This window comes from Chaetura pelagica, unplaced genomic scaffold (genome assembly GCF_000747805.2).
Source record: "Chaetura pelagica isolate M959 unplaced genomic scaffold, ChaPel_1.0 scaffold82, whole genome shotgun sequence".
Lineage (NCBI taxonomy): Eukaryota > Metazoa > Chordata > Aves > Apodiformes > Apodidae > Chaetura > Chaetura pelagica.
In genome coordinates this window covers 7,844,053-7,857,365 of record NW_009952990.1, presented here as the reverse complement: position 1 = coordinate 7,857,365, position 13,313 = coordinate 7,844,053, and the positions used below count along the sequence as shown (strand labels likewise).

At 39.8% G+C, this 13,313-nt stretch overlaps 1 protein-coding gene across 1 annotated transcript in view; it reads right to left on the bottom strand.

Annotated features, from left to right (window-relative positions):
* Positions 1-13,313, bottom strand: part of FRRS1L (ferric-chelate reductase 1-like) — a 157,526-nt gene that overhangs the window by 112,741 nt on the left and 31,472 nt on the right. Inside the window, exon 12 of the mRNA XM_009996537.1 lies at positions 6,062-6,066. Coding sequence (XP_009994839.1) covers positions 6,062-6,066 — 5 coding nt within the window. The remainder of the gene's footprint in view (positions 1-6,061; positions 6,067-13,313) is intronic.

The window sequence follows — 13,313 nt, the reverse complement described above, 5'->3', positions numbered from 1 at the left end:
GAAATGGTGACAGAGTGGGGAGAATTTCTCCTGTAGGAGATGAAAGTGTGTGTAGCAGCTTCCTGCATTAAAAGATGCTGAACTAAGTTTTGAAGCAGGAGCAATCTGAAATTCTCCACAAGAACAGAGCCTGCGGCAAAGCATGTTCTAATAAAATACCAAGAAACAAATCTCAAATCGACAAAGCCAATGTCCTCACAGATTTCACCTTATCTACATAAAGATCATTAAAAAAAATACTGCCTTTCAAAACTGTCATGCAAAATATGCCCACTGGGGAACTCAACTTGCTTTTCTTTTACAAATGTTTTTAATTAATGATAACAATAGCTAATGGTATTTAATCACCTGTCAAAAAAATTCATGTCCCAGATGTCCTTGCAGATGAGAAAAACTCTGAAAAGCAGACGCAAAATTATCTAAGACAGATGAAATCCTCCCCCAACTCAATGTTGTCTTCCCCTTTCAGTAACAGGCAGACAATGTATGCCTGGCCTGGGGAAGTAAAACAACATGGGGTGGCTAATTCGAGCAAGCTAACTCAGGTCAAAACAGAAGCAAAACCAGGAGAGGAACATCCCTCTTGACATCTCCAAGATATCCCTGCAGCTGATCTCGGGTTGCTAACCCATGCTACAGCCTTTTCCACCACGCAACCTAATAAATAACTCAGGTCCTCCAAGCTAAGCACATGCCTGTCTTTCCCTCCCTTCCTCAGTATCACATACCTGCAAAAGCATGGAGACAGGTAGGCAGGGACAGGCCTGAGACTTGGCTAACAGAGAACATGAGAAGCCATGGAATGCGACAGAAGAAATCGCTGGACATGACAGATGAAAGCGTAAGCAGCTAACATGTTACAGTGTGCCCTGAAGGATTGCTGGATTTTACAGGTAGCTAAGGGAAATGCATGCGAAATGGCTAAACTTCACAGAGCACTGAAGGGGACTATCAGGAACTTCTTGATCAGAACAACCCTGCAAGGCCAGCACTGCCTAGGAAACCTTATCAGTAATACTATCTAAGGTCCAAACTACCTAGGTAGCCTTGGGAAATCTGAGTATGGACTTAGCAAAACTGGGAGCAATGCAAGGGAAAATCAGGGGTAACTGAGAGGAGACAAGGGAAGGGAATGGGACAATCTGCATGCACCAGGGAAGAAGCATGGGACATTGGAGAGGAGAGGGAGAAAAGGGAGCAGCCACATGAAGCAAGCTGCTGGTCAGTGTTGCAGGCTGTTTTAATAAACAACAGATATGTGAGCAATCCTGTTTTTACTGATAGAACACCTGGGCCTCGACGACCAAGGACTCTCTCATGAGAACCAGTTGATAAAAAGTGAGCTAATGAAGTAAACATCCGAATGTGCCAGAGGAGGAGATGGGGTGGAGAGTCCTAATTGAGCCTGGGCCAAGGAGCCAGTCACTGTTCAGACCGTGGCAGGCTCTAGTACAACTGACCAATCATAAGTGCAACCCTGGACATGTAAAATCTGGGCTAAGGGTATATAAGTGCCTGTAATTTCTAATAAAGTTGGAGTTTGCTCTATCAATCATATTGATTGTCTTGCATTCTTCCCTCACTGGAATACACCTCCATGAGCCGGCCAGGCACACCGACAGGTCAGTATGCTTGGCTGGTCAAGCCCTGATCACTGCAGTCTAGGCCATCTTCTTAGCTGTAGTCCTGCTTTCTGTGGGGGTGTATGCATATAGAATTGAGTTCTCTGTGCTGCACCATGTTTGTGCACTACTGCCTGTGTCAGCAAGTGCTGGTAAAGGCACTGCTTTCCACCTCTTTTGCTCTGCATGGCTGGCTGAATATGGGATCTATGTGTATTTACATCTCTGGAATACAGGCTCAGCATCTCTACAGGTTGGGCTCAGAAACCTGGAATTACAGCAATCTCAAACCTACCAGATTAGGAAGGTGAAATCACTTTAGCCTTAAAGGCAATCCACCGGATTTGGTTTCCCTTAGCAATATGTTCCCATCTTACAAAATCTCCTTTCTCTCTCTGTTCCTAAAAACCTGAAATTCCTTGAAAGCAACTTGTGTTTTGTAAAGAATTTAATAAAAATGTAGACGTTTCATGCAACTATAATATTCAGATTCTCAATGTTGCTAATGCCCTACAAAGAAATACAGAATCATACGATCATCAAGGTTGGAAAAGACCTTCAAGATCATCAAGTCCGACCATCCACCCTACAACCCCTAACTTCTAAACCATCTTATGAAACACTATGTCTACCCCTTTTTTGAACATCTCCAGGGATGGTGCCTCCACCACCTCCCTGGGCAGCCTGCTATAATGCCTCACCACCCTTTCTCTGAAGACATTTTTCCTAACATCCAATCTGAACCTCCCCTGGCACAACTTGACCCCATTTCCTCTTGTCCTATTGCTGGTCACTAGGGAGAGAAGGCTGACACCTTCCTCACCACAACCTCCTTCCAGGTAGTTGTAGAGTCTTCTGAATTTTCAGTAACTTGCCCTAGCTTTAAAGCCCAGTGTGAACATACCTGACACCATTGTCACAGAAATTATTTCTGTTTAGCTTACAGGTTGCCCTTTTAACATGTTACCAGTAACAAGTCCAGTGTACAGCAAATAGTAACTATCAAGGCAGAAGAGAATATTTCACTTAGTTGCTCAGAAGACAGTATTAACAAGTATTAACAGGTAAAAGTAACATCAAATCAATCACTCAGCACAGTAAAGTCTTTCTTATTTACAAACTTACAATCTGTCACTGCAACACTTGGGCAGCAGCTCTGAATTACAGAAACAAACTGTTAATTTTGCCTTAAAAGCAATTTTCAGACTTGTTTTTTAAGTCAGAAATGGGAATGAGAGACACGTTAAAATACAACAGTAGAATCTGAAAATGAGTTACAACAAATGGAACCCCGCTGGGCTCAACATTTTGATATAGAAGCAGCACACAGTTTTACACTAAAGTTCTGAAATCTGGCTTCAAATCAGCCTTGCTTATAGATTCTGTGAGCTCCAGGTGCTGAAGACACAGATGCTGAAGTCTCAAAGCTCCCTTGCCTTTTTCATTCCTCTTCTCCCTCTCCACAGTCTCTAGCAGACTTCACTGCTTTTCTTTTCCAGTTCCTCCCATTTTATGTTCCATTGTAAAACCCTGCTTCTCCTAAACCCTCTACTTGAGCATTCCCAGGTCCAGATACATAGATAGATAGATAGATAGATAGATAGATAGATAGATAGATAGATAGATAGATAGTATTTTTTTTTTTGTCTGAGCTCTTCCTTCTTTCCTATCTGACTCCTACACTCCTAATGATGAGAAAGGCTCAGCTCAGAACACCAAGATGGCCCCTACTGCCTGGCAACAAGTTCTCACAATTCAGGGGCCTGGGCCCCCCAAGAGGAAAACAAACACAGCTACTTCGTGATCTGTTTAGCAACCGAGTTCATTGCTATGGTATTATACAATTTAGAGAGTACACGCTAATGTTTTGTATTTCTGCTTCTCCAGGCTTCTCAAAGTTGCAGAAATTGCTAATGGCAGGCAAAGCATTGCAACTGTAATTACAGCAGCTTATCATCCGGGGTTTAAATTGCATTAGACCAGTACTTCCTACTATTAATTAGGTGTGGCTACTTCTTTTATTTTCTTCAGGATACAGGGAGTAAAGGTTGTTTTTCATTTCTCATTTAGGATAAAAATTACCATTTTGTATAATCTTTCAACATACAACACCACTAAGCCAGGAACTACCAGTTTTCTTAACTGTTCCTAATTGAAATATCTGTTCTTCCTCAATTCATCTTTATACTTGATATGATCAGCTGCAGGTTCAACTGTGTGATAGTTTAAAGCTAAAGATCATACTGCAACTAGGAAAAGGAAATGGAAAAATAAAAAAACAAGCATATAACAAACTTCGAAGATAAGAAGTCCAAAAATGTCAGAAGTGGAAATGTAATTGTAGCGGCAATTTGAAAACAGAGCCCAAAGGGCGTGTCCAACACTTCTCCAATAGCCTTAGCTCAACATTTATCTTATTTTTAAATTGGGAGATTCCTCAGTTCTCAGAAGGTATAACAACTGAAAGCATTGTGAATGTTCCTTCTCCCAGAAAGAAAACAAAATTGTTTTCTTTTGAAAAGACACACGCAACAGATCACAGGAGATAAGACACCAGCAAACCGAAAGGAGTCTCAGAGTCAGAGAGAGCCATTATACCAGAAACACAAAATGAAGAAGGAACACTGGGTCTAAGCCAGCAAGCTGATGGAACTTCCCATCTCCACCAATCTTCCCTTTGTGCCAAGCCTGCCAAGATTCTATCTGGGAAAAAAATCACCATCTTAAGCAAAACTGGATGGCAGATACTGTATTTTTTTAAACATTATCCTTTCATCCAGTTCAAACTGGGAGATTACTACATGCCAAAATTAAATGCAATATGCAAATAATTCCAGACATGTTTGCATGTTCTGTAGTGGCCTACAAATGTGTGCAGTGGACAGTGCACAGAAAGGCTTGGTATACGAACTTTAAATTCAGATTACTGCTTGTGAAACCAACTGTTTGAAAATAAATTGTTTTACTTTAAAGGATAGTCATGAAGCAGTCATTAGTAAGTAGCTGAGAGCAGCATTTAGTCTACAGAAGCTTTATTACTGGAAAGTGACTCATATTGAGGGAGGAACTCCAGCTGAAGCAAGTTTTTATCTGTTTTTTATGACACAGCTGCATCAAGAGCAACAGCACACGCACTCAGAAAGGAAGCCTGTTTGGGTAGTCATTTCAAGGTACAACAGTACATGAAAAACAAGGGAAGTTGAACAAGGTCTTCATCATTATCATCTAGTGCTTTGCAATGTACTCTTGCAATGCAAGAGACAGAGAGAAAGGTGTGGTCTGTCCCTTTTAATTAGGTTTTTTCTTATCTACTTTGACTAGTATTGTTTTTGTCCAAAAGCTGCACCTTCCTACGTGTCTGGTGCCTACTGAGAAAGGAGGGCTGATTTTCCTGTAGGTCCTTCAACACTTAAAACTTGGGGGCATGCCTAAAAGTGTTCTTGCAAGCATTTGCAGTTTGACTGGAAAGTAGGAAATAGTACTTATTCTGAGATGTTTTGAAATTTTGATTGTCGCACTGTAGCACAAGTTTGGTTAGCGGGTGTAGAGCCTTGACTAGCAGAGTGAGTTCAAGCTGGCTCCCAAAGATGACTCTTGGCTAGCACAGTCAACAAAAGGAGCTAGTGGATCAGTCACTTTACAAAGTGCAACACACACAGTCTGAGGTAAATTTTTTAAAAATGAGAGTTCCTATTTTATGTTCATTAATACCAGTTGGTCTGTAGCGGCTCTGGCTCTAACAATCTCTTTGGCTACCATTAGCAATGCTGCAATGCCAGTGTTCCCCTACAAGTCTGCTTTCCTTGGTTCTCCTTTGCAGCATAAGAGGAAAGAAAACCCCTCATCACCAACAGTCTTTCCAGGGGTCTGGTTGGATGCGTCAGGTTGGATGGATGAGCAGTGAAACTTCTCTCCTTTGAGCTAGGTAGTAGTAGCCTGCCTGCTTGGTACACAAACTGGAACAATTGTCAGAAAACCTCCTCTGAAAAGAGATGATTGTGGCACTGAACCGTCTTCCTCCTCCTCCTCAGAGGGCTCCATCTAGCCAACTAGGATGCCTAACAAGCAAATTATATACTCGATTTTTTTTTTCCCCTGATTTAGACATTCCACAGCTCATTCCTTGCCAGCAGCTGAAGTTCCATTTCCAAATTTTTCTGCAAGCTCTAACACTCTCTCTTTCTCATCAGGCTGAAGAAACATCTTCTGTAACACTCATCCAGAAGGAAGGAAAAGCAACATTTTACATCAGAAGGTCACAACACATGCTTTGTTCCCATCCACCATGTGAGAAAGCAATCCTCCTTTGGGTGAATTTGCACATGGCTTCAGTCGGAGGACTTGTCAATTCTTTCCCTCAAGTGTGCAAACCCCTGACTGCCAGCTTTGGAAACGCATTATAAAACTGGTTCCTTTTGTTCACTTTCCCTGTGACTCACATCAGCTAGAGGAAAAGAGATACAAACGAAAGTTTAAAGAAAAAGCCCACACTAAAACAATTTACCAAAAGTTGCCAAGACTTTCAGCATTGTATTTCAGCATCATATTTCAGTATTTAATATTAGTCATTACTTTACACGCCAGGGCCTGGCTGGGGCTGAAGAGCAACGTGTTTCAGCTCAAGTTACAGGTGTTGTATCAACCGCTTTTTGATTCCCCCACCACTTCCTGGGGGTAGAGGACACAAGATTACAGAGTTATTACAGGGCAAAAGTAACTCCCCTGCAAATCCGAATACAAAGAGCGGAAAGCCAGGCCTGTGCTCTGCTGGGGCAGAACTGGGTTTCCAACTTTATCAAAAGTGGGAGGAAGGTATGCAGAGAGATGATCAGAAGGTACCCTCGGCCAATCTAGCAAGCAATTCTTCAGTGTGTGGAAGAAAGCAGCTGATTACAAGCTGGTCTTTTGGTCAGTGTCACTTCTCAGATGCCTGGTGCTGCACACTCACATACATGGCCCCCTGCCTCCCCCCAGATTGACACGAGGATGGTATTTACCACCTGTAACCAGACTTCAGAAGAGTTTCTAAGTGTATGCTGGAGATGTAAAAAGAAGATTTTAGGCTTGCACAATTAATCAGAACAGGGTGGGGAAAAGCACACAGATTTCAACAAGTACTCTGAGAACATGTTTCATTTGGATTCAGAAGGTGGCACCTCCCTGGGCAGTTTTCAAGGGTTGTTTTTGAACAACTTCCCTGTATATTTAGAACACACTCAAAATGTGTTGTTTTCTCTGTACCTAGAATGATTGTATAACACACCTTTTGGTAAAAATCATGTATCACTTCCCCATGAGGAAGTCTTAGTTAAAATAATCCAACACAATGTATAAACACATACCAGGGCTATCAAGGCCCTGTATTGAGTTTGTGCATCTATAAACTACCAGTGGCTTCCTGTAGCAGCATGGATCTAGGATGTAGTATTGGTTTATATCACCAGAACTTTCCCATTAATTTATTTTTAAACAAAAGGTGCTACTACATTTAACAACTCAGTTAACCAAACATTTTCCACCTTCCTCCTCTCTCCCCACATAATTTGGTTTTCACTTGCAGTGTTTTGTGTTGCTTCAAACAAGAAATTGTATTCCTAACATTACAAGGCTTGTATCAGTCACTTGTTACAAATCTACACTACACAAGTGTGCTAATTTTGGGCATGGGGGGGAAGTGCTTTTCATTTTACAGCAACTTATTGTACTACCTAGTTCAATGCAGGGGCACTCGAGTCCATCTTCGTTGAGGTGCACAGGTCAGTCAGAGCAGTGCCGGGGTCAAAAAAGGAAACAAGTAGAAATGCTTTCTCTTCCCAACTCTAGGCCAGACCATGTACTACAAGAAGCCAACTAAGACTAGAGGAAGGAAAGACAGAGCAGTTGATCTCTTACGTATCTGATTGTTTGGTGACTTTGCTGGTACAGATACCTGCAGACAGCAAGGAAGACGGGAGATGAAAAAGGGGAGTGCAGAGTGTATGAGCTGCTTCTCCAGAGAAGCAGAGTGACAAGCGCTCCCCCTGAGGTGGCATGCAACCAGCTGCAGAACACACAAGTCCAACAGGCTGTTCTTCACCCGTGCACAGACCTCCTACATGAGACATTTTAACTCGTAAGGCCCAGTTAAGCCTTGTGCTGTCTTTTTCTTGCCACCTGTCAGGGAGATCCCTCATTTGGTGCACCTTCAGCAATAAACCAAACCACAGGTAACAACAGGTGATGAGAAAGAACACTGACTACAAACCACACAAGGGCCAGTGAAGTTGTACAACAAGAACCATGCTACATTATGAATGTAGGTGTGTGAATCATGAAGCAACAACACTTTAACGTCAGTATTAAAAAAAACCTCAACCGGAGGGCACTAAGAGCAGCACCTAAACTAGGCTCTTGTTCCAATGGACACAACTAAGATTTCCTTTCTTCCTTTCTCAAACAAAATGCAGTTGAAATAGAGAAAGACTAGCCTGGGGAAACTGGTCAGCCTCTGTGATGACCCACCTTACTCTTATTCTGGCATTTTCACATCTCAGTGCACAATTGCTTTATTGTTTTCCTCCTTCTACAGATTGCACTGAAAATGTTGATCCAGCACAGCATTAGTAATTAATTCCAAGGCAAAACAGGTAGAAGGTGTATCATATCTATCCACCCTCCCCCAAAGCCTTCCAAAAATAAAAAATGCATCATAACCAGAATAAGAAGATTGAAAATTTTTATTTGTACTTAGCACATACAGAAAAGATCAAAACAAATATTAAAAGATAGCATTTGTAAACAAATATATTTCACAAGAAGTTATACACTATCAAATTTGCTCTGAAAAAATTCATCGTTATAACTATTTATAAATGTGTATTTATAAAAATCAAGTTAGAAACGACTTCATTTTTAAAATATCCCAAATGAAAATTCATTCATTCAAACAACTTCAGAGAGACTGCAGACATAAGGCCTAATTGAAACAAATGTATGAATGAAGATGGCACTAGGATTTCCAGCTTTAAAAAAATAATAAATCGGCAAGTGATCAAAATATCAGCCAAGCCCATTTAAACATCTAGGTTTGTAAAATATTAATTTAACTTTGCAAATGTCTAACTTAAAAAAAACAGAGCTATTTCACAGGATTGTCCTCATCGTGCAGTGTACTGATCATGAGCTGTGTTTCTGAATCCACTCAGAGAACAGTTATCAGTAGGTAGTTTCATGCGATTGTATAGTTCACTTCCATAATCACATTAAAAATAAGAAGACAGCAGCACCCTTTTAGCAAGGATTCATTTTTACCATTCTTGCCTTTATAGCAGCAGGTATGGTTTTGGGGGATGCCATCAATATAATCAGTATGTCAAGAGGAATACATGTACTCCACGAAGTTTATTACAGTGTTCTTTGCCTACACTTGTTTTCAAAGTTAGGCAAGCACCTCTGTTTTTGCTGCAGAACACAAACATTAAAAACAAATTACACTCAAACCTATGACTAATTCAGTAGGCTCCCTTTGTTGGTGGTCCACAAGCCATTTTGTTTGCCAGTGTGAATTCTGTTTTTTTTTCCTCCCTCCAATCTCCTATTTGCACATCAGCTAAAAACCAAAGTTTCTCCAACTTCATCTCTTAACTTGACTCGAAAGAAACAAGGCAATTAGAAGACCTAAGGCACAAATGGCTGATCTTCAACAGCAGGCAGAGGGTCACAGACTCCAAAGTATGGTAGAACGTAAATCCCCAGAAATATTTCTGGTCTTGGGGCACTGAAAATTCTTACCAGCTTTCACAAAAGGTTTTTCAAGATTTTTTTACAAAGATATGGAAAATAATTTTTCCAAGAATGTCCATGAACACTCAACAAGGATGGATGTACATACAAAGACACACACGTTATGCACAATACACGCTGAACGTACTGCAGACAGACAAGGACCATGGAATGCAATGATCGTCTAAGATGGCAGATGAAATGAAGATGACTGGTTCTCAGAGAGTCGTCATGAGTTTATCTTGGTACACCACACTCTGGACTCCTCCTAAATTCTTCTGGTTCTGTTCTTGGATATATCGTAAATTGCTGTCCTCTCCACTTGTGGGGGGTTTCCAATATGGCCTGTCATCATGATAGGGTGGCCTGTACCATTTGCACAGTTATTGGTTAGTGAGAGATGGAAGTAAACTTATGAGCACTACACAGTAACATGAGTTCATCCAGCAAGTGCTAAGCATGCATTCCCTGTGATGGGCAGCTATCAGTAGGGGAAGGAAATGGCAACAGACCTATAGGTCTTATGCAGAAGCCACTGAAGCTACTGGGAATCTTTTAGCTGATTTCAAAAGGCTTTGAAGCAGAGCTCAGTCATTAAAAACCCTCTGTGTTTTCAAGTGTTAAAGAAAATCAATGCTCCTGAATCACAGAGGGATGGTGGGGAGCGAGGAGGAGGCTACAGGAAAACTGTGTACAACAAACACGTAAAATACATCATACAAGGGAAAAAGTTGAGCTCATGAAAATACCTCCCTAAGGCCTTAAAAAATTAAGAAAGGCAATCCTATTAAAAATTAAAATTGCTCTTTGTTCAGGGCTGGTGCAGTTAATTACACTGGAGCAGCCTACAAATGACACAGTTGCATTTTGTTAAGGTGAAGTTAAGATGAGCCTATAGCTAATACAGGTATTTATTTCCCTGTGACTATGTAGTGAAACTTCCAGAAGTATTATGAGGAAATATTTTTTTGCCTTATTTGTTCATTACCTATTGCTGCTTGGAGATATTAACCTCAACTGCTCCAAGAGTGTCTCCTGAATCACTGGGCTGTGTGTGTGTGAGAGAGAGAGAAAGAGAGATACAAATAAATCAATCTAGTTTATAAATAAATAAATAATGAAACATTTTGAACTGTATGCAGGAAACCATAGTATTTAAGATTCCCATATTACCAAACTGAAATTGCACTTCTTATTTTTTGTTGGGTTTTTTTGGTGTTTGTGCTATCAGAAATACAGACAGGTTTAGATTTTACCTTCTTTTGGAGATATTGAACATTAAGTTAACTGCAAACAAATGATTGCACTGAAGTGATTTTACTAAGAAGACTGAGACACATTTCCACATATTATTTCACAAATTATTTCAAAAAAAACCCCACATAGAACATGTATTGCACAGGTAGTTTCATTTCAGCTCTTGGCCCATTCTAGGCTGGGATGCCCTGCAGGGAGAATTTCATGCATCTGTGATTTGAGCTGAAGTTCATAGTTGGGTGGATTAAGCTTTCTCAAATCAAGCCATCCAAGATGTTAAGCATCAAACTCTTCCACTCTGACTCCAAGTTAGAAAACCTTGAAGCTTTCGCTTTAATCACACATTTAAATGCTTCTACCTGACTGGAACAAAAATTCTGAGCACCTTTTCTACCAAGCTTGCACGACTGAGCTTTTAAGTATGGTTTTTAGACTCACAAGCCTAGCTATAAAAAAGCCATTGTTCATATTTCAGTGACCCTAATCTTTGCCCAGGCAGTGGAGAGGGGCTGAAGGGGGAGGTTGTCTCTACACACTACAATACACCATTGTGCTTATTTCAGTATCACTCTGCTCCAGGGTGAACTATTTGGCTTTAAAATAGTTACAGACTAGTATAATGAGAAATCTTCAGAAAAAAATTCCGCAAAACATTAAATGATTTCTAAAATTATCAACATCCCTGGCAATTATTCTTTTGCAATGTGATCTCGTATCTTTTAAATGATACACCAGAAAATGTATAAGTAAATCCTAAAACCAGGAAGAATCTTGAACATTAAATATAGGTAAAATTGATTACCCAAATCTGAAGTCTTCTGTTTCTAGCATAAAGTAAATAATTGCTTTACTGCTGTATGCTAGGAATTTTGAGATGATAATGAAAATGTCTGCTTCTCTGCCTCATAAGCATTTCGAATAACATATTTACTTTTTTCAACACTCCCAGACTCAATTTCGAAGCAAACTGTCTTTTCATTCCCTTTAAGCTCAGCTTTGTCTCCAGAGCCTGCCTACACTAAGAATGAAGTCTATCTATCTTGATGTAAGAATATAGAGATAAAAATGTAAGATGAATGTTAATGAAGATTAGGTATTTTTTCAGTCAAGACAGTAATTATTTGTCTAAAAAAATGCATCACTTAAAAAGGTTATTTTTTTTAAGGATAAAACAGCAGCTTGTTTTTATCACATTCACAACAACTTATCTACCAGCAGATGTGTGCCTCCACCATGCACTGCACCATGCTGGCTTGAACAGACTGAATTTCTTATAAAATTCCTCTCATTACTAGTTACAAAATAAAAAAGTATGTGAGATGATAGCACAATAGCACACATAGGAATATTTTGGTGAAACAGTTCTTAAAAACTCAATGTTCTTATTTCATTAATACTAATTCTCTGTAAAGTGACTGATACATTGTTCCACATGTGTTTTCCATATACATTTCTGCAAAAGATTAAAAAAGTGCCACAATGCAAGAATCTGTTCTCTCATAACTCAACTTTACCTTAAAACGAGTTTCTTTTTTGTCTCAGGAGATTAAATACTAATCAAAGTGCAATTAGAGTTACTGAAGCTACTGAGCATCTTTCCAGTCAATATCCTCCCTACAGAAGTGCACTAGAGTTGTATTTCAAATTCTGATTTAAAAATCAACCTGAAAAAGATTTCATCAAGGAGATTAGGACATTCCAAAGCAAAATCTAAATTGAAATGATTTAATAATGATTCTGCATAATGATTCATTCCACCAAAGCTTCATGCCAACAGATTAATATAAAGATACAAGTAATCATCTTTGTCATGAAGTGAAGACTGCTTACCTTACATTCACAGGTGTGTGTGGATGCCAGTGTGGCTGAGCAGGATGTATATTAGGATGATACTGTGGCTGCAAGTGAAAACAGTGAACTTGGTTAATGAAATAGTATAAAAACTCTCTATTAACTTTAACTTTTTATTTTCCTGGGGCCACAAAAAACATGCTCCCTGTGAGCCCTAGAAACCCCATTTTCAGACTTCCTCTCATGCCATACAGTGTGTACATGAGACCTCTTTGTGATGAGCTTGCTTGTTAGGACACACTCATGGGAAAATGCAAAGAAAATGTTTTTTCTGTTTGAGAGACAACCTGGCACATCTAATGCTTCTCATAGAAAACACATCAAAAGAATGTCAGCTTTAATCAAAGGTGGGGAGTGAGAAAGGTCACTGTTATCATAGCAGTCTTCAGAAGGTCACCTGTCTTTGGTGACAGCATTTCTCTCTTATATCCATAAGATCTTGAGTAGAAACAGTGAAATGAAATCACCAGTGAGGCTTTTAATAAAAACAAATGTTAAGACTTAAGTTCTTATGCACACATTCAGTTTTAATGAAAGCACAGTTTGCTTTCTCAGTAGCACTGACTGCTAGTATCACAGATGAAAATGGGGTAAGGCTTTTCCCTGAAGTGTACAAATGAGCCTGTTTAAAAAAATGAAACCAACAAACATTTGACCAGCAATGAATTCCTTAAGCATTGTGATGGGCAAGATAATTGCAAGATTGAACTTCTCATGGATTATCCAATGTAAGAGGCTGCTCTAGACAAAAGCTTGATCACAGAGCAGTCTCCCGAGTTCCATCATATTCCCAGTCCCAAAGTTTTTAACCTATGATTTCAT